Source organism: Stegostoma tigrinum, chromosome 10 (assembly GCF_030684315.1).
Source record: "Stegostoma tigrinum isolate sSteTig4 chromosome 10, sSteTig4.hap1, whole genome shotgun sequence".
NCBI classification, from domain to species: Eukaryota; Metazoa; Chordata; class Chondrichthyes; order Orectolobiformes; family Stegostomatidae; genus Stegostoma; species Stegostoma tigrinum.
The window spans coordinates 31748198-31770533 of NC_081363.1; the positions used below are offsets into that span (position 1 = coordinate 31748198).

Consider the following 22336-nt stretch of genomic DNA (forward strand, 5'->3'; position numbering starts at 1 on the left):
TGTCGTAGCTAAACCAGAGTTTTTTAAAATATATATGTTTAGCACAACTTTTGTTTTTTTTTTAAAACCTTCTATGCCCTTGTTAATAAAACTTGAAATGTCATGGGTGACCCATAAGATAGAGCAGCAGAATGATGCCATTCAGCCCATTCAGGTGCTAGAAAACAAGCTCACTATTCCTAAAGTCATCACAAAAGATTTTAGGAAGTAAAATTTCCAATTTACCTGTCTTTTAAGACCCAGGTTGATAGAAACTATGGATCAGGTTCTGCACTTAGCAAGAATTACTGTTTATTACAAACGAACAGACTCTAGCTTCAGGTAAGCAATTGCATCAACTGTCAGCATATAACTATGAGAGAAAATTCCCCCTCATGCATACATATACATAACCACACAGGACAAGAAACAAGAGCATTATTGACTGAGAAAAAAGCAGTTCAGTGGTCTCTGTGGACAGGATTTGCTGAAACATTCTTCTACTGATCTTAATGCTGCTTCTTGAGCTTCCTTTTCAGATGTTTTCACTGGTTTTTAGGAGGGACAGGGCCTGGTTCACTCTTACAAAAGAGCACTGACATGAATTAAAGTTCATGGCTCACAACAACTGGCGTGAAAAAAGAAAGCTGTTTTCCTTGAGCTTTAAAGTAGGTTTTGCTGCAGAGAAACATGAGAAGTCCTGAACTTTGTTGTATCTTCTCTCAGCCTGAAGCTTTTTGGCTACCCAAGAATCAATTACATAGTTGACAACAGACAGAAGGCATGTGGCACCAATTAATGGTCACTAGACCAGAGACCAAAATACTACTTTTTGCTATTTAACATTCCCTTTGTACAGAATCCTTTGGCTCCAGCTTGTCCGCAAACGACACCTCAGCTACTGCTTGAACCAGTAGCTGCGTAAACTGTGCAAGCTGTGTAAACAGCAAATGTAAGGTTACTTGCCTTCAAATCATGCACCAGTCCTTGGTTTTAAAACAGTTCTGTTCTCATTTCAGTCCATGACAAAAAATATAGAAGAAATAAAAATACAAAATCTTTACAGTACATCACACCAAAAACATTCCTCTCAATCTTCTTTCTCCTCAATAAACTCCAGAAATTTAGTTAAATTGGATTTGTCCATAACACCTGTGCTAGCTTTCCTAAATTAAACCACATTTGCTCAAGTGAGTATTCATTTTTCCCCAAATTATCATTTCCAGAAGCTTCCCCAGAGGTTAAAATGATTGGCCTGATGCTTCCATGTTATTCTTTATATCCTTTTTCTGAAAAGGAATCTAAACATTTGCAGTTCTCCAGCCCTCTGGCACATCCCTCAGAAGACAGCAAAATTAAGGCCAGCAGCTCTGCAATTTCCATTCCTTTTTCTGAGAATATACTTTCATGCGCATCATCCAGTGCCACAGTGAATCATCAACTTTACATTGTCAGCCTATCCAATATCATCACCTTTTCCATTTTAAACACAACCACATTTCCGAATTAACTCCTCATTCACCACAACCTGTGCAACATCATGTTCTTTGGCAAAGAAATAGAAGGTATCCATGAAGTACTTCAACCAGGCCTCCGACTCCACACACAAGTCTTATTTTTGGTCCTTAAATCACCTGCACCCCTCTTTTTCGACTGCCTATTCGAGGCTTTTGGATTCCCTTTTATATTAGCTGTGAGCCACTTTTCATTCTGTCTCTCAGCTTGTTTCATATGCCTTTTCAGTTCCCTTCAGAATCTCTATATTCAGTCTGTTTCTTGATATCTTACCTACCGGACTTCTGTCATTTGCACATTATTTCTTTTTTACCTCAATGTCCATTGCTTTTATCATTCAGGGAGAGGAGGATCCGTTTACCGGCTTTTCCATTTCATGAGAGTATCATTCTCTGTACCCTCTATCTACTAAGGCCATCTACTGTTCAGGTGCTGTTTTGCCTGTCAACCTGAGATTCCAATTGATCTGGACTGATTAACTGGTTAGCTTGCTCCTACTTAATCCAATCAGTCTTAACCTGAATTGGTCTTTGTCCTTTTCAATAGCCAACCTAATCCTTATAATAGTGATTACTGTTTCCTAAACACTGCCCAACTGATACTTGACAAAAAAGCAAACATTGCTCTGATGAAGGGTCTAGGCCCGAAACGTCAGCTTTTGTGCTCCTGAGATGCTGCTTGGCCTGCTGTGTTCATCCAGCCTCACATTTTATTATTTTGCAGAACTGTCACCTTTGGATTACACAAGTGAATCTTTAAACTTAGAGACCACAGAAATTAAAGTTAAGATTGCCAATTTATTCCAAGCATCTTCATCAGTTTCATTTCAAAATACAATACCAGAAATAGTGTATATACTACTTAATAGATAAACTATACTTACAAGCTACAGTTTTTATTGAGATTATAAAACTTGCGGCGTGCAACACACATTCGCCATACATATTTGGATGTTTCCATATCTTCCTGTAGAAATCAAATTAAAACCAGTGACAACCAGCTTCTATAATTTCCTGCTTGTATGAAAAGTTAAGAAAAAATTATGGACGCACACAGCAAAGAGACATGTTCAACTTTTCAGGTGTAACCATTTATCAGAAAAGCGAGCTGAAGACTAACAACGACTTCAATTTGAAAAAGAGACAAGGAAGATGACATGAATAATCTATAACTGCTTCTTAGAATAGGCTGCATATTCTACCAAAAGACGGGTCAGCCAGTAATGCTCCCATAGATGACCATTCAGCAAATACTTAGAAGCGCAGACTTTTTCCAACATTCAATTATATCATAGTTAATTTTTAACTCAACTCCATTTACTCACTTTGTTCCATATCAATTGATTTCCGTTACTGCCCTGGTCAAATTTCTCTTCATTTTTTTAAGTATAGGAACTTAGAGCAGCAGTGGACCATACTGCTCTTCAAATCTGCTTTGAAATTCAATATGAATCACAGAATCCCCACAGTGTGGAAGCAGGCCCTTCGGCCCAACCAGTCCACACCGAACCTCGAAGCATCCCACCTAGACCCACCCCGCCATAACCCACCTGATCTACACATCCCTGAACACTGTGGGCAATTTAGCATGGTCAATCCACCTGGCATGCACATCCTTGGACTGTGGGAGAAAACCAGAGCACCCGGAAGAAACCCACACAAACACAGGGAGAATGTGCAAACTCCACATAGCCAGTCGTCCGAGGGTGGAATCGAACCCGGGTCCCTGGTGCTGTGAGGCAGCAGAGCTAACCACTGAGCCACCGTGCTGCCCTGAGCATGCATCTCAATGCCTTATCCCTGATTTTGCTTCAAACTCTTCGATGATTTTAAAATCTAAAAAACTTTCTTGAATATACTCAGTGACTTGGCCTCCAGAGTCATCTGTGGTACGGAATTCCACAGGTTTATGACCCTTTGACTGAAACGTTTCCTCATCTCGATCCTAAATGGACTATCCATGTCCTGAGACTGTGATCTTGTGACCCATGGTTAAAGTACTTCTACATTTTCAGCTAAATGCCTCTTAAGCACTACGCGCTTCATTGGTCAAAATATTACTTTGCATGCCAAATCCTACAAATGCTCAATTTTGGGAATTTCCTGACTTCCAATTCAGATTAAAAATGAACCACTTACAAAGTGTTATAAAACCATATGGTCCTTTTTGCATGGTCCAAATAATGAAATACGATGTTTCATTAGCCAGATAAATGCCCTTACTAAAATATTAATATAAACAAGCTGGAAATCAAATTGAAGACTTCCAACTTTTGGGATTTTATTATTTTGAACTTAGTTCAGTAGCGCAAAAATAAATTGATATTACCTTCTCAGATGCAATATCCTTACCTACTTGATTAATAGTTAAAGTCAAGAAAGATTATTGTAACTAGGGAAACATTGCAACATTGAAGGGTATATTATTCTTCCCTTCTAAAGCTACAATCCAGCATGAGTAATTATCTTCAAGCAACAGTACAAATTGATGTCTTTCCTCAGATCAGTGCATTCCTTAATTCACTTTGTAACAGTGTAAAATTTTAAACTTGTACATTAAAAGGAGCTGAAAATAATAGTTTCAGAGCACTCACAGTCTGGAACTGAATGGTCTCCTCTTTGTTGGCCAGCTCTAATGCAAAGAAGGATTTGTTGTGAGACAAGTTAGAAATGTCATTCCATCTAAAATGAAAAAGATAACATTTTCAAAATATCATTTCTGTATCAACTGAAGATTTTAAACATTTTTTGCTAAGTTAGTAGTGATTCTGCATGTTTATTAGCAAGGAAACAATTAGGTGCAACGCACATGGAACTAATCAAGTCACAGCATTAATTCAGTGTCATAATAGGATTTAGTCATTCCAGCTGCTTAACAGAAAACATTAGAGTGGATAGGAGAGAAGAAAAAAGTATTTCATGTGAAAATTATTCAATTTTTTTTAGTTCAAAGTCTTTTAAAAACATCCACCTTCTAGAAGCAATCATTTGTGTTTCCTCATGATTTTGCAAGCAAATGGATTCAGCTAACATCAGTAATATCATTTAAGAAAGCAGAATAGTTTAATTCAAGCTAACTAAAAATGTGAATACTAATTTTTGCTTTGTGTTTAATAACAAATATTCAGTGTAGGGAAGTGCGAGGTTATCTATTTTAGACCTGAGAAACCTACTGTTTTCACTCAATGGAGAGACTTAAGGTGAGAAGTAAAGGATTTAGGTATTCACGTGTACAAATCACCAAATCTTTGTGTACAGTACAAAAATCAAACAGTGTTGGCCTTCCAAAAAGCTGGAATTCAAAGAAAAAGGAAATGATGCTTCAGTGGCACACAGCCTTGGTGAGACTCTGACTGGACCACCACCTTCAGTTTTGGGCACAGAACCTTTGGAAAGATGCATTGACTGTAGAACAAGTACAGGACAGGTTTACTAGAATCAATGATACTGCAGATCAAATAGTTAAATCATTGGCACAGATTGAATGAACTTGGTTTGTACTCCATTCAGTTTAAAAGAGAGAGGGGATAATCTAATCACAAGGTTTAAAATGGTGAATAAACTCAACAATCACTGAACAGACTAGAATTGCTACAGTGCGGAAAGAGGCCATTGAATCTGCACCAATACTCCCACCCAGACCCACTGTCACCCTATCCCCATAATCTGCCATTACCATGTCTAATCCATCTATTCTACACATCCCTAGACACTACAGGGCAATTTAGCATGGCCAATCCATCTGACCTGCACATCTGTGGAACATCGGAATAAACCAGAGCATCCGGCAGAAACCCATGCAGGCACAGGAAGACCATGCGAACTCCATATAGTCGGTCACTCAAGGATGGAATCTGGGTTCCTGTGCTGAGACACATCAGTGCTAACCACTGCTGCCCTGAAGGTCCAGAGAAACTATTTCCCAAAGTGGGAATCCCAAAACAAGGGAGTATTACATCTTGGCAAATTTGCGTGAAAATGGTAGTAATATCTGAAAAATTCCATAAAATGTTGACGTTGCTCAATTAACAAACCCAGAATCAAGGAGCTAATTTTATTGAGGTTTTAGCATTTTGAAGGGTATTAATCGGGTGGATAAAAGAAAATGTTTTCCCTGGTGCAGGACGTCTGGACAAGGGGACACAATCTTAAAATCAGAGCCATATAACTAAGGAGAGAATTTGCAAACATCTTCATACAAAGGGAAGTAGAACTATAAACATCTTTCCCACGCCAAGTAGCAAGTGCTACCATAACCTTACTAATTTTACAAATGATAATTTAATTAGAAAGATTTAAGATATCGATCAATTATGTCTATTGCTATAATCTATAAAAGGACAGCTGCGATATCAGTTCTGTGGCAATCTGAATCATGTGGGAAAAATGATTTGTAATCATTCTCACCAATCCACCTGTTTCCAGATGTATCTGGAAACAAAGTCCCATCTTCACATCACTTTGTTAATTGGATTGGATTCACAGCACACCTGGCAATTCACAACTGGGCCACACATGAAGTGTTGTGAGCTGTCAACATCAACAGAACATATTCCATTGCAATCAGCAAACTCAAGGGCCAACATATTTCTCATTCTCATCGCCACCAAACCCAGGAATCTATCTGGAGTCAACACAGCAGTGCATACTAAAATAAACACCAGGTATAGCTGGAAATGAGATGCTAAGCTTCAACACAAGGCTACATGCATGCCACAAACTCAGACCCTCAACCAATTAATCAATTTAAACTCTACAAATATATCAAATCCATTCAAGATGGTGGTAGAAAATGAAACAGTAAATGACAAGGCTTCACAAACACCCATGTTTAATGAAGCTAGTGTCTCATTTGCTATTGAAAAATACCAGTCTGAAGTTGCAACAATTTTCAGCCAAAAGGTTCAAAATTATCCATCACAACCTCCCTATGAGGGCCTCTCCATGACAGATGCCAGGAAATGGTGAGCAAACGGATACAAGCAAAGGCTGTAGGAGCCTGACAACATTCTGACCAAAAAAGTGAGACTTCCAAACATAGCTGTATCCAGAACAAGCTGTTCTGCATCTCCCGGGCAGAGTGAAAAAGTTGTTCAGGTATTTTAAGTTTATAAATCCAAGACAGTCACCAATTATATTGTCCTGATCAACTCTTGATCATCAGCAACACGACGAGAGGTTCTAGCAACAGGACTATCAGACAGCATCTCCAGCAAGCATCTAACAAACTCCCCTCAACAGTCACCACCATCATCATTTTGGGGTCACCACTGATCAGAAACTTAAATGGGCCAGCCGCAATATAGGTTGTGTACATAAGAACACATTTGGACTTTGGTATTTTGCAACAGGTGATTCATCCAATTCCCCAAAGTCTGTCAACCATCCACAAAACATGTGTCTGGTATTTGATGAAATAGTTTCCACTTGCCTGAGTGAGTGCAATTCCAAAGAAAATTAAAGCAGCCAATAAGTTCATCTGCCAGACATCATCTGTGACTCTGAACACTGTCTCCATCCATCACTGATACACTGGGACTTTAACAAATACAAGCACTGGGGTAACTCCTATGGCTTCTTCAACAGTATCCGACACACACCCACTGCTTTAATGTAGGAAATATGGTCACAAATATTTGCACAGCAAACTCCACAAAAGCAAGGCTATAATTACAAGATAAACTGAACTTTTGTGTAATTTTAATTAAAGCATAAATTCAGGCCAAGATCCTGGGAAAGAGATCTCATGTTGGTCATCAAAAAATTGTACGGAATCTTAAATTCACCACAGCACCCAGATGGGGCTTTGACTGAAATACAGCACTTCTAAGGAGTGCAAAACTGTCAGTATTGCACTCAAGTGTCGGCCTTGATTTTATTCTTAAATCCTGGAGTGGTACATGAACCCAATTCAAAAGTGAAAGTGCAACCATCAGAACCATGGCTGACACTAAAATAACTCAAATTTCTCAGACTACATTCATTTCTGAAAATGCTTCGCTCTAACATTAAGCTTTGTTCCACAGTTGTATTACTTTGAAAGCTTAATTGAGTCACCTTTAATCAAGAAATTACAACACTAGATTATGTTAACATTTCTCACAGTTCAACCCTTGAATCCCAGGAATAGTACACATAAATCTGCACTGCACTCTTTATAAAACCAATATATTCCTCCTAAAGTACAGTGCCCAAAACTACCTGCACTGCTCTGGGTATCATCTAAGCAGGATCGGGTATCGTCAAAGCATGGCTTTTAAATTGCTGCAATTCTAATCCTTTGGACAAACAAGCCAACATTCCATTAGGATCTTTGATCATCATTTGCACCATTTTATACGATCCATGTACATGGTGCTTCGGGCGGCATGGTGGCTCAGTGATTAGCACTGCTGCCTCACAGCATCAGGGGCTCAAGCTAAATTCCAGCCTTGGGCAACTATGTGTGCTGTGTGCACATTCTCCCAGCATCTGTGTGGGTTTCCTCCAGATGCTCCGGTTTCCTCCCAAAGTCCAAAAGTGAGCAGGTTAGGTGGACTGGCCGTGCTAAATAGTTTCCAGTAATGTGCAGGTTAGGTGGATCAGCCTTGGAACACGCGGGGTTACAGGGATATGGGTCGGGGCTGGGGCTGGGGGGGGGGGGGGGGGTGCGGGGGGGGAGGTCGTCTGGATGGGATGGTTTTTGGAGGGCTGGTGTGGACTTGATAGGCTTAATGGCCTGCTTCTGCACTATAGGAATTCTGTATTCTGTTCACACCTTCACCAATGCTAGCTTTTCATCATTAAATATTCTGATATATCCTTTCAGGTCCAAAGCCAATGAGCTCTCATTTACCCATATTTAACTTCATTCATCACAGTTTCACCTATACAATTAATCTTTTCATATTTGATTTTATTCATACATCTACAATGCTTACAATGCCTAAAGACTTGCTGAAGCCAGATATCCAACTTTACCTATGTATCGCACAAGTCATTCATAAATCGTGAATAGCTGAGGCCTCAACACAGATAATTTGGGAACTACAGTAACTACCTCCTGCCAATGAGAGGACCTGTCCAGCATCTCTATGTAATTCTCTTGTCATTCAAGAAGTTTCTTGATCAGGTATTTCATTTGTTCTCAATTGAAGCACAGGCTTTAACTTTAGCCGAGTATCTTGTGAAGAACTTGATCAAAAATGTTCTCAAAGTCCAACAATTATCTAAAGCTTCTCTGTCACTTGCTCACATCACCTGATGCAGCTGCCCCTCAGAGGACCAGTATAGGGATGATACTGCATTTACCTGTAGGCTCATGTGCACTCCAGATCTCATTTTCTTTCATTTCTGTCACATTAGCCTCTCCTTCTTTGTGAAGAAACAAGAACTTGACAATGGGTTGAGATGCCTCCGTCTTCCCAAAAGATAGAAGAATTATCTGACTCTTCCTTCTAATTGCACCCCTGTACATTTCACATATGTTTTTTTCTACCCATGTAAGTGCACTGAGCTGACATACTGAAATCAACTGCTATTTGTGCCACTTCCCATCTATTTGAAAACTCGCACTACTTTGCAAAAAACGGACAATGGATATCAAAAACCAATCTACCTACAAGTAGCGGGTACCTCAAGGCATCGACAGTCACTCTCAGAATGGATCTTCAAGAAGATCTTCTGTGAACAATCTACTGTAGGTTCTAAAAAAAGGGTTATGATAAACTCATGACTGGGAACCTCAATCGAAATACATATTTTGGCCTAAGTGCGTATACTCAAGCCTTCCAAACCAAGCAGCGTTTAGCAAATCAGAACTGGAATCAAGTGTACCCTAAAACAGTAGCTTAGATGACAACAGAAGAGCTCTGTTAGAAATAAGAAAAACAAAAGTACTCATTTTTGATTGGTAGACTGATTAGAAAATTGCAACAATAGTGTTTTTAACATTAATTTAGAAGCATCACTTGGGAATTCAATTTTTATTGGCATGTTTCTCTTCTATACAATTATGTAAGAACTAAGTAACTAAGTTATTGAATAAATTCATGTCCTTACTTGAAGACAGAGGGAGGTCTGCCATTTTTGTGCTTCACAAAGATGCCTTCCAAGCATGCACCTAAAAGGAGATCATTTCCTTGGCTATCCTATAAACATTAAAAAAAAATCAGAACTATGCAGTGACAAGGAAACAATAGACCGTTAACAGTTCATGTGAGTCACATCTATTTAGGAATTTGTGCCAAGTTGTATCATAATGACAAGAGAAAAGGAGAAAGAAGATATGATAATCTTTACAAATTTATGGACTGTTGTATACTTGTACAAGTCATTATACTTGCTGATGCTGTGACTGCAAGTAGATTGTTTTGCTTTCTTTAGTTTAATATCTCAAAAATCATTCTCCTCTCTCCTGCTTCCCTTGGACACATTGGCTCACAAGTTCTTCCTGCATTCCAAAAATCTGACTTGATACACTGCAGACTTGTTCTACTTCTAGTCGGTTTGGTATGTTACAGTTGGTCAATTATTTTTAATTATGCAGTTCAATAAATAAAACTACGAACTCAGTTAGACCTACAGACTGTCCAATTTAATTTGGTTATTTGTTTAGGATAAATTTAAATAAACAATTGAGGTTAAAGATAATCAGCAATGTAATTTCTGATAAAAGTCATGCCAGCAAAAGAAAGCTGGTGGCAGAACCATTGAATTAAGAATTTTTTCTGAACAGTGAGCATTTCATAATCTTGCTGTCCATTTAAATTTGATGAGAAATGCAGACTACAAACTTTGTGAGCAATCATCTCATTAAATTGTTGCCATAATTTAACCAAGAATTTATTGAAGAATCTTTGAGAAGGTGACCAAACAGGTAGATGAGAGTAAACCGGTTGATGTGGTGTATATGGATTTCAGCAAGACGTTCGATAAGGTTCCCCACAATAGGCTATTGTACAAAATGCGGAGGAATGGAATTGTGGGAGATATAGCAGTTTGGATCGGAAATTGGCTTGCTGAAAGAAGACAGAGGGTGGTAGTTGATGGGAAATGAAAAAAAGAAAAAAAAACTGTACTGTGCTGTAATGTTCTATAGGTACATTTAAGTCGTCATTGGACAAGCATATGGACATACATGGAATAGTGTAGGTTAGATGGGCTTGAGATCGGTATGACAGGTCGGCACAACATTGAGGGCCGAAGGGCCTGTACTGTGCTGTAATGTTCTATGTTTAAACATTTCTCAATTCATAAAATTGAAATTTACAAGTTTAGCAAGTTTCCATAGTGTGCTGTCTTATTCCTTCAGGCACTTATTTGGTTTTCTATTAATAAATTTGGAGAACTAGCTTTGAGACAGTTGTTTTGCAACATGTTTTTCTGTCATCTGAAGCGAAAGTGGCAGAGTTCAGGCGCCATTCCAGACATGTTCCAGTAAACATAAAACATAACAGCACAGTACAGGCCCTTCGGCCCTCGATGTTGTGCCGACCTGTCATACCGATCTCAAGCCCATCTAACCTACTCTATTCCATGTACGTCCATACTTAAATGTACTTAAAGTTGGCTAATCTACTACCGTTGCAGGAAAAGCGTTCCAGTCCCTTAACTACTCTCTGAGTAAAGAAACTACCTCTGACATCTGTCCTATATCTTTCACCCCTCAATTTAAAGCTATGCCCCCTCGTGCTCTACGTCACCATCCTAGGAAAAAGGCTCTCCCTATCCACCCTATCTAACCCTCTGATTATATTATATGTCTCAATTAAGTCACCTCTCAACCTTCTTCTCTCTAAAACGAAAACAACCTCAAGTCCCTCAGCCTTTCCTCGTAAGACCTTCCCTCCATACCGGGCAACAACCTAGTAAATCTCCACTGCACCCTTTCCAAAGCTTCCACATCCTTCTTATAATGAGGTGACCAGAACTGTACACAATAGTCCAAGTGCGGCCACACCAGAGTTTTGTACAGCTGCAGCAAAACCTCTTGGTTCTGGAACTCGATCCCTCTATTAATAAAAGCTAAAACACTGTATGCCTTAACAGCCCTGTCAACCTGGGTGGCAACTTTCAAGGATTCAACAATTCACCACAATTTGACATTCATTGTTATACATGTGTCAGCTCTCTCACATCAGTACACAGAGATGCGGATTTCACTTCATGAAAAAAAAACTGGGGTCTGTTGATGCAAACTGCAAAGCATCCACAAAAGATATTGAGAGAAAAGTGTAGACTGCAATGAAATTAAACTTGGTAATCATACAACTTTAAATTTACTGCAAAGTGATTGTGGATATGTAGATTTAATGGGTCATACTTTCACCTACAGTGCAACCAAGAGATGAAACTCTGTTGGGAGCATCATGTCCAAGGAACAGTCTCCATTTTCTTATCTGCAATATATTCGTAATAATCTAACTTATTTAATCACCCTGGTTTTGCAGGCTCAGTTTCTATCTTGTGCGGCATTTACATGAAGTGCAAACTTCAGATTAGTAGGGCCATAATAATTGCTTATAAAAATTTAGCTATTACCAGTAATGTATAAAACATTGGAACATAGGAACAGGGAGTAGGCCATTCAGCCCCTTGAGTCTATTCTACTATTCAATGAGATTATGGCTGATGTGTGGCCTTAGTCCATTTATCAGCCTTTGGCCCATATCTATCTCAGATTTCAAATTAACAACTGACCTGTATCCACTGATTTTTATGCAATAGTTTCAAACATTTTGTGTAAACAAGGGCTTCCTAACAACTCTCCAGGAAAGTCTGGCCACGATTTTCACACAGTACCCCTAGTTTTAGGATCGCCAGACAATGGAAGTAGTTTATTTTTATCTGCTCTGCCTTTTCTTATTAAATCTTGAAATCTTTGATCAGTTAACCCCTTAACCTTCTGAATTCGAGAAAACAGGCCTAATTTGGGTAATTTCTCCTCACAACTTAACCGCTGAAGTCCATGTATCATTCTTGTAAACCTACGTTGTACATCCTCTAAAACCAATATATACTGCCTAAGACATGGTGCTCAGATGTGCACACAGTACTCCAAGTCGGCTTTAACCACCGTTTCGTCTAACTGTAGGATAACTTCTGCATCTTTGTACACCAGCCCTCTAGACACAAAGGCCTACATTTCAATAGTTTTCTTGATTATTTTCTGCACCTGCTTGTGACATTTTAAAGATATATTCACCTGAATCTCCAGTCCCTTCAGATATCCACTATATTTAATTTCATACCATCTGGAAATTGCTCCAATTAATCCTTTCTCAGTCCAAAATGGATAACCTCACACTTGCTCATACTGAATTCCATCTGCTGCAGCTTTGCCCATTAACTTAACGTAAATTTACAAAAGGGTATTGATAGACTACCAGCTACACTAAGCTGAACAAATCTTGTTGTTGTTTCATCAAGTCTGTTTATAAAAATAAACATTGAAAACCAAAATTCAACTAGATAAGTACGCCAATACGCAAAAACTCTGAATTCATTACAGGGATAGATTCATACGAGTTTGTTGTAATTACTTCTATTGATGTAATGGAACAGAACCTTCCAAAGAGTATACTTCAGCATTGCAAGATAATAAAATGTGAGGCTGGATGAACACAGCAGGCCAAGCAGCATCTCAGGAGCACAAAAGCTGACGTTTCGGGCCTAGACCCTTCATCAGAGAGGGGGATGGGGAGAGGGAACTGGAACAAATAGGGAGAGAGGGGGAGGCGGACCGAAGATGGAGAGTAAAGAAGATAGGTGGAGAGAGTATAGGTGGGGAGGTAGGGAGGGGACAGGTCAAGGAGGTGGGATGAGGTTAGTAGGTAGACGGGGGTGCGGCTTGGGGTGGGAGGAAGGGATGGGTGAGAGCAAGAACCGGTTAGGGAGGCAGAGACAGGTTGGACTGGTTTTGGGATGCAGTGGGTTGGTGGGGAAAGAGCTGGGCTGGTTGTGTGGTGCAGTGGGGGGAGGGGACGAACAGGGCTGGTTTAGGGATGCAGTAGGGGAAGGGGAGATTTTGAAACTGGTGAAGTCCACATTGATACCATTAGGCTGCAGGGTTCCCAGGCGGAATAGGAGTTGCTGTTCCTGCAACCTTCGGGTGGCATCATTGTGGCAGTGCAGGAGGCCCATGATGGACATGACATCTAGATGACATGTCCATCATGGGCCTCCTGCACTGCCACAATGATGCCACCCGAAGGTTGCAGGAACAGCAACTCATATTCCGCCTGGGAACCCTGCAGCCTAATGGTATCAATGTGGACTTCACCAGTTTCAAAATCTCCCCTTCCCCTACTGCATCCCTAAACCAGCCCTGTTCGTCCCCTCCCCCCACTGCACCACACAACCAGCCCAGCTCTTCCCCCCCACCCACTGCATCCCAAAACCAGTCCAACCTGTCTCTGCCTCGCTAACCGGTTCTTCCTCTCACTATCCCTTCCTCCCACCCCAAGCCGCACCCCCAGCTACCTACTAACCTCATCACACCTCCTTGACCTGTCCGTCTTCCCTGGACTGACCTATCCCCTCCCTACCTCCTCACCTACACTCTCTCCACCTATCTTCTTTACTCTCCATCTTCGGTCCGCCTCCCCCTCTCTCCCTATTTATTCCAGTTCCCTCTCCCCATCCCCCTCTCTGAAGAAGGGTCTAGGCCCGAAACGTCAGCTTTTGTGCTCCCAAGATGCTGCTTGGCCTGCTGTGTTCATCCAGCCTCACATTTTATTATCTTGGAATTCTCCAGCATCAGCAGTTCCCATTATCTCTGATATTTCAGCATTGACTAGTTTTAAGCTTCACTGTCACATGCATTACATCTATGATCCATTGCATTGTATGCATTCATACAGTGAACTTTAATGGACTACCTCTACCAAAGACCAACTCTGAAAAATATGCATTAGAACCCACTGTTTAGTCCCAATGTTTTGACATTGCAGCAATTATCTGGGAAGTTTAAATTTCTGATGGGTAATTACATGGTCTGGAAATCTCCAATAACACATTCAACTTTGAGCTGGTGTCTTCGGAATGTTCCTACATACTTATCAGGACAGTTTCTCAGGAAATGTTAAAAGGATAAAAATCAGTTTTGAATCTTGGATAACGATGAAACTAATAGCTTAATTAAACAGAGAGAAACCCTCGAAACATCTGACCCATCCCAACAATCAAACTGCTCCATCCTACTCCTTGATAACAAAGTGTGGAGCTGGATGAACACAGCAGGCCAAGCAGCATCTCAGGAGCACAAAAGCTGAAGTTTCGGGCCTAGACCCGTCATCAGAAACGGGGGATTGGGAGAGGGTTCTGAAGTAAATGGGGGGGGGGGGGGGGGGGGGGTGGTGGGAGGTGGATCGAAGATGGATAGAGGAGAAGATAGGTGGAGAGGAGAGTATAGGTGGGGAGGCAGGGAGGGGATAGGTCAGTCCAGGGAAGACGGACAGGTCAAGGAGGTGGGATGAGGTCAGTAGGTAGGAAATGGAGGTGCGGCTTGAGGTGGGAGGAAGGAATGGGTGAGAGGAAGAACAGGTTAGGGAGGCTGGGACGAGCTGGGCTGGTTTTGTGAGGCAGTGGAGGGAGGGGACAAGCTGGGCTGGTTTTGGGATGCAGTAGGAGGAGGGGAAGATTTTGAAGCTTGTGAAGTCCACATTGATACCATTGGGCTGCAGGGTTCCCAAGCGGAATATGAGTTGCTGTTCCTGAAACCTTCGGGTGGCATCATTGTGGCACTGCATGATGGACATGTCGTCTGAAGAACGGGAGGGGGAGTTAAAATGGTTTGCGACTGGGAGGTGCAGTTGTTTATTGCGAACCGAGCGGAGGTGTTCTGCAAAGTGGTCCCCAAGCCCCCGCTTGGTTTCCCCAATGTAGAGGAAGTCACACCGGGTACAATGGATACAGTATACCACATTGGCAGATGTGCAGGTGAACCTCTGCTTAATGTGGAAAGTCATCTTGGGGCCTGGGATGGGGGTGAGGGTGGTGTGGGGGCAAGTGTAGCACTTACTGTGGTTGCAGGGGGAAGGTGCTGGGTGTGGTGGGGTTGGAGAGCAGTGTGGAGCGAACAAGGGAGTCACAGAGACAGTGGTCTCTCCGGAAGGCAGACAAGGGTGGGGATGGAAAAATGTCTTGGGTGCTGGGGTTGGATTGTAGATTGTGGAAGTGTTGGAGGATGATGCGTTGTATCCGGAGGTTGGTGGGGTGGTGCGTGAGAACGAGGGGGAATCCTCTTAGGGCGGCTGTCATGGGGGCGGGGTGAGGGGGATGTGTTGCGGGAAATGCAGGAGACGCGGTCAAGGGCGTTCTCGACCACTGTGGGGGGAAAGTTGCAGTCCTTGAAGAACTCGGACATCTGGAATGTGTGGGAGTGGAATGCCTCATCGTGGGAGCAGATGCAGCGGAGGCGGAGGAATTGGGAATAGGGGATGGAATTTTTGCAGGAGGGTGGGTGGGAGGAGGTGTATTCTAGGTAGCTGTGGGAGTCGGTGGGCTTGAAATGGACATCAGTTACTAGCTGGTTGCCTGAGATGGAGATTGAGAGGTCCAGGAAGGTGACGGATGTGTTTGACATGGCCCAGGTGAACTTGAAGTTGGGGTGGAAGGTGTTGGTGAAGTGGATGAACTGTTCGAGTTCCTCTGGGGAGCAAGAGGCGGCGCCGATACAGTCATCAATGTAACGGAGGAAGAGGTGGGGTTTGGGGCCTGTGTAGGTGCGGAAGAGGGACTGTTCCACGTAACCTACAAAGAGGCAGGCATAGCTGGGGCCCATGCGGGTGCCCGTGGCCACCCCCTGAGTCTGTAGGAAGTGGGAGGAATCGAAAGAGAAGTTGTTGAGGGTGAGGACGAGTTCGGCTAGGCGGATGAGGGTGTTGGTGGAGGGGGACTGGTCGGGCCTGCAGGACAGGCAGCAGCGGAGGACCTTGAGGCCATCTGTATGAGGAATACAGGTGTATAGGGACTGGACGTCCATGGTGAAAATGAGGTGATTGGGGCCAGGGAATTGGAAGTCCTGGAGGAGGTGGATGGCGTGGGTGGTGTCACGGGCGTAGGTAGGGAGTTCCTGGACCAAAGGGGAGAAAATGGAGTCCAGATAGGTGGAGATGAGTTCGGTGGGGCAGGAACAGGCTGAGACAATGGGTCAACCAGGGATGGCGAGTTTGTGGATTTTGGGAAGGAGATAGAAACGGGCTGTGCGGGGTTGGGGAACAATGAGGTTGGAGGCTGTGGGTGGGAGGTCACCTCCATCCTACTCCTTACCCACCCATCTGGCATCCTATTTTCTCACTTATGTACCTTACACAACTAACTTCTTCCAGGACATTATGAACAAGACTTTGGACCTTAAAGCTATGTTTATTTATTGGATTGCAGAGAATCTTGCTATGAAAAGAGTTTCTATGAAAATTCTCTCAAACATTGCTGGTGTGGTTTGTTAAGCTGTATCTAGTGTGTCGAACTTGCATCAAAAGTTGGGCAACTTTTTTTTTGTCTGAGCTAGATCAAAATTGGGAAATTCAAAACAGGCTGGAAAATTTGGGCCAAAGTGTAACTAGGTCTGAGATGACTAGGTTTAATTATTAGCCAGAATAAGCTGTGACTATACAGATGATAAGAAATACTTTGCTGCTTCGGACTATTAGGTACATTAAATGCTGCAAAGTAATGTTATTTTGCCCATCCGTTTTTTTTAAAAACCAAATCAAGATTATCACTGCCTCTACATATTCCAAATTCTTGTCTAGGAAACAAAAGACAAAAAAAAAATCTTTAAAATTAAGATTGTGCAATTAGTAACAGAGTTGGGGCCAGCTTCACTTAGACTTACTTTTAAATGTATATCTGTATTCTCTGAAAACTTGCCCAAAGCCTTCTTTTTTAAGGAGCTTTATGTTCTGCTGTATTTTTTTGAAATCTTATTCAAAACTCCTCCACCTCCCAGTTCATACCTTGGCTGCATAGTTTTCATGACCATAACCTTCCATTTTCACCACCTCCTGAAGATACAATAACTCTGCCTCAGATGGAGTGAAGCCCCTAAAGAATATACAGCAGATAAAAACAAATGTTTAAAGTATTAGCAAACTTAAATTTAGCCCATTGTATAGCAAGTTAACATCCATAAATATCCAGTAAACTCAAGACAATTAAAATAGACCTAGTTTGACAAAAGCTATCTATAGGTTAATCTCACTCACACTTCCAAGCTTGGGAAAAAAGTTTCAAAACCTCTCCATTTCAAAGGATGACCTTTTCTTTTGTTAGTAGCCTCACTATATCCTTGCTGTTTTCATTCAATCTTACCGCAAAATCATTCAATGCATACATATTTTAGTTGAGTAAATTTAATGACAAATCATTGATTCTGTATCACAATTCTGTATTTAAAGCCATAATCGCACTGAATGGCAGAGCAGACTTCATGGGCTGAATAGCCTACTTCAGCTCCAACATTGTAAAGTGTATAATAGAATGTTGTCAAAACATCAAATACTCTTCTGTTCTTTTGTTCCGCAACAATTGATGATGGCCAGATTTCACACATCAGACACACTGTCTGAATTTGCTAGTGTGAGACACATACAAATAGACTATAAAATATAACTGCTTCGTTCTAATTGTTCAGTTTCCAAAAGGAAATTTTTTTATCTCTATTAGATACATTCCACACACTCCATAAGACCATCAGATACAGCAGTAGAACACGTCCATTCATCCGGAGTCTGATCCACCATTCGATTGTGACCACAGTTGAGAGATCAGGATTTTTGTTGCATAGGACACTGATTACATATTCCACTGTTCAATGGTATCCTTCAGCAAGGCCATGGAGGTGTGGGATTAAGTTACTTTTTAATAATCAAAACAATCGACTAAGCACGTAAAGAATTAAATGATATTCTATTTAAATGTTGTCAGTTGAAAAACTGTTTCTATAAGCTAGAAGCTATGCGTAATGTCAAAAGTAAGAACATTGATTTATGTGGCTAATGTAAACGTATGCTGGCAAATGTGAAAATGCTTTTGAAGTGGCCACAGGTTTACTTGAAAGGTACAGTTGAAAATGGCAACAAAATGAGTATATACCTGTATAGTTATTTTGTGCTTTAGTTTGTTTTAGAAATCAATAGTTACTGTGGAGATCCATATGGATTTTCTAGTTAAAGGATATTGATAGGGTTTCTACAATTCTCAAATGTATAATTTGGGATGATTTAGGAAGTGACACTACATACACTGAGCAGACATATTTAAAGTTGGCTGGAACAATCTCATCTTCGAAAAGATCTCTGGAATTGGTAAAGGAGAACAAGCTGTTACCAAAAGGATCATCTCTTAAAATAATTGGCATATTAAAAAATGAATGAGGAGCTGGTAAGAAATGATATTACTAAAATGACCAATACTTTAAAAGAAACCAAATCAGGAATTGGACAGCTATAATTTAATTAATCCAAGGCAACCAGGAACTGTTCATGCACTAACAAACTGATCAGTGTTCAAGGTGCCTCTGATTATGCACAGGGGCAAGTAACTAGTAAATGTTCATAAGGTCTGGACATTAGTGGTTCAACGCACATCAAGCAACCATGATAAAGGTACTGTAGTCAAAAAGAACATTATAGATCTGTGCCCAATCAAACTAATGTCACGAACTTGCAGCAGAGAAACTGAAATCCAACTATTTTTATTAAGTACCATTTATTTTGTACTTGTTATGATAAACTTAATAGATTCCACAAAAGATGAGACAATATATTTGTAATTGGAATGGATCATGCAACTTAAGACAAGTAAAATTTTAAGTTTGCTCTTTCAAAAATTGGTCTATAATTGTGATCGAGAGTCTTGTGGCATAGTGCTTATGACTCTGCCTCTGGGTTAGACGATGCAGGTTCAACTCCCACCTACTACAAATATTTCAAAACAAGACTGAATTAGAATCAATTAAAACTGCAAATGACTTAGGTCTTGCAGTTAAAGTTAAAGTTAAAGTTAAAAAGTTAAAGTTAAAGTGCACCCCAAAACCTTACAATGAGGAGAAGATTAATTTAGATATATACTTCACCTGAATTTCCGATATAATGAAGCAACTTTCTGTGTCGCCTCTTGGAGCATCCTCTCATCTTGAATCCAATTCTTTGCGAGGTCAGAGGGGTGTGGTCAGGAAATAGTAAGGTTAAAAAGACAAAACAGTGTTGTTGAATAATGTAAATTAAACAAAAAACCTTCTGTATTTGACACCATACTTAATAAATGTTTGGCTTCACTTTAGTATCACAGAAGGAACATAGAACATAGAACAGTACAGCACAGGCCCTTCGGCCCACAACGTTGTGCTGAAGTTTTACCCTAATCCTAAAGGTCTATCTAACCTCCACCCCTACATTATACAATCATCCATATGCCTACCTAATAGCCTCTTAAATGCCCCTAATGAGGCCGACTCCACTACCCTCTCCGGCAATGCATTCTGTGCCCCGACCACTCCGAGTAAAGAACCCACCTCTGACGCCTCCCTTACATCTACCTCCACTCACTTTAAAACTATGCCCCCTCATAAGAACTACCCCTACCCTAGGAAAAAGTCTCTGGCTGTCTACTCTATCTATACCTCTATCAAGTCAGCTCTCAAAAAACAAATGAACTTATGACACTTCATACTAATACAATTTTTTCATGCAATGTAATGATTTTTGGACTGTTTTAGGTAATGAAATAATTTTGCCTCGAATACTCAAATTTATTTTCCTGTACTTACAACTGCATTTTGAAAATTCTTACTGGCTATACTCGGCCCTCAATTTGACACATTTCTGCAGCTACTGGCTTAGTTGACTATGCTCTCAAAATGTGATCTTGTCGTCCTGCCATCTTGTAGGAAGGTTCAATCAGATTCTTTGGCCAGGATGACGACCACCACTCTCCGAGTTCCATGTGGCCAGTCTCGTTTTCTCTCTCTGCCCCAGCAGCCTAAAAGTGTGAACAGTAAGGTCTAATGACATTCAAATGCTGCCACCAATACCAGAAGATACTGCTGGGTTACGCAGCCATGGACCCACTTGCAGACCATATAACCTATCCTTCTTCATACCTGGTGTAAATCATTATCAAACATTTTCCAATTCAATCACTTAAAAATAGAGGGGGAGAAGAAAAGTTAGACAATTGAACTTTAACCAAGCTCAATAATTTTAGTCTGTTTATTCCCCCGTGACCAGCAGTGTTCTACAGGGATTGGTTCGGAGTCCTCTTCTGTGATGAGATTATAGGAGGAATGTTTAGTATAAGGATGATACCAAATTTAGTGGCATAGGACACAGTGAAGTAGGTTTTCTAACATTATAAAGGGTTCTTGATCAAATGGGTCAATGGGCTAATAAATGCAGAGTGTGTCAATGTGAGTGAATACAAGGTATTGCATTTTGGTACAGCAAGGGTAGAGTTTGTGCAACTAATGGCAGGGCTTTAGGTAGTGTAGTAGGACAGAGGGACCTAAGGGTGCAGGTATATAATCCTTTAAAGTTTGCATCACATATAAATGAGGTGGTTTAAAAAAGAGTGTTTGGTATGCTTGCCTTCATTGCTCAGTCCTTTGAGTATAGCAGTTGGGACACTATGCTGAGGTTGTACAGGATATTGGTGACACCACTTCAGGAATATGGAGTCCAGTTCTCGTCGCCCAGTTATAGGACAGATATTATCAAATTGGAGAGGGTTCAGAAGAGATTTACCAGGATGTTGCTGGGTATAGGAGGTTTGAGTTGTGAAGAAAGGCTGGTTAGGCTATGATTTTTTCACTGGAGCGTAGAAGGTTGAGAGGTACGTAAGAACATAAGAACTAGGAGAAGTAGGCCATTCGGCACTTCGAGCCTGCTCTGCCATTCAATAAGATCATGGCTGATCTTTTCGTGGACTCAAATCCACTTACCCCCACTCTCACCGTATCCCTTAATTCCTTATTCTTCAAAAAAAATCTACCTTAGCATTAAAAATGTTTACTGAAGTAGCGTCAACTACTTCACTGGGCAAGGAATTCCATAGATTAACAACACTCTGGGTGAAGAAGTTCCTTCTCAATTCAGTCCTAAATCTGTTCCCTTGAATCTCGAGGCTATGCCCTCTTGTCCTAGCATCGCCTGCCAGCGGAAACATCCTCTCTACTTCTATCTTATCTGTTCCCTTCATAATTTTGTATGTTTCTATAAGATTCCCCCCTCAATCTTCTGAATTCCAATGAATATAATCCAATCTACTCAGTCTCTCCTCATAAACCAACACCCTCAACTTCAGAATCAACCTCGTGAACCTCCTCTGCATCCCCTCCAGTGCCAGTACATCCTTTCTCAAGTAAGGAGGCCAAAACTGCACACAGTATTCCAGGTGTGGCCTCACCAGCACCTTGTACATCTGCAACATAACCTCTCTGCTTTTAAACTCAATCCCTTTAGCAATAAAGGACAAAATTCCATTTGCCTTCCTGATTACTTGCTGTACTTGCAGACCAACCTTCTGTGATTCATGGACAAGGACATCCAGGTCCCTCTGCATGGCAGCATAATGCAACTTTTTACCATTCAAGTAATAATCCCTTTTACTATTACTACCAGGTAACCTGTTAGAAGTTTATAAAATAATGAGAGGTAAAGACAGAATTACTGGTAGTTGCCTTTTCCCTAATTTGAGGTATTTCAAGACTAGGGGATACATTTTTGAGGAGAGAATTAAAAATGACAAGGCAAGTTTTTACACTGAGGGTGATTCACATGTGGTACAAACCTCCTGATGAAGTGGTAGATGTTACAACTTTTAGGAGACATTTGGATGGATACATGAAAAGGAAAAATTTG

The 22336-nt window shown here is 41.0% G+C and overlaps 1 protein-coding gene across 3 annotated transcripts in view; it reads right to left on the reverse strand.

Annotated features, from left to right (window-relative positions):
- ptpn21 (protein tyrosine phosphatase non-receptor type 21) overlaps positions 1 to 22336 on the reverse strand; it is a 99666-nt gene that overhangs the window by 48682 nt on the left and 28648 nt on the right. For all 3 annotated transcript variants that reach the window (XR_009446228.1, XM_059649081.1, XM_059649082.1), the window contains exons 6-10: positions 19555 to 19625; positions 17435 to 17522; positions 9534 to 9622; positions 4088 to 4175; positions 2378 to 2460 (exon numbers count right to left, since the gene is read on the reverse strand). Coding sequence is in view for 2 of the 3 variants with exons in the window: in XM_059649081.1 (XP_059505064.1) it covers positions 2378 to 2460; positions 4088 to 4175; positions 9534 to 9622; positions 17435 to 17522; positions 19555 to 19625 (419 nt within the window). In the remaining variant the exon portion in view is untranslated. The remainder of the gene's footprint in view (positions 1 to 2377; positions 2461 to 4087; positions 4176 to 9533; positions 9623 to 17434; positions 17523 to 19554; positions 19626 to 22336) is intronic.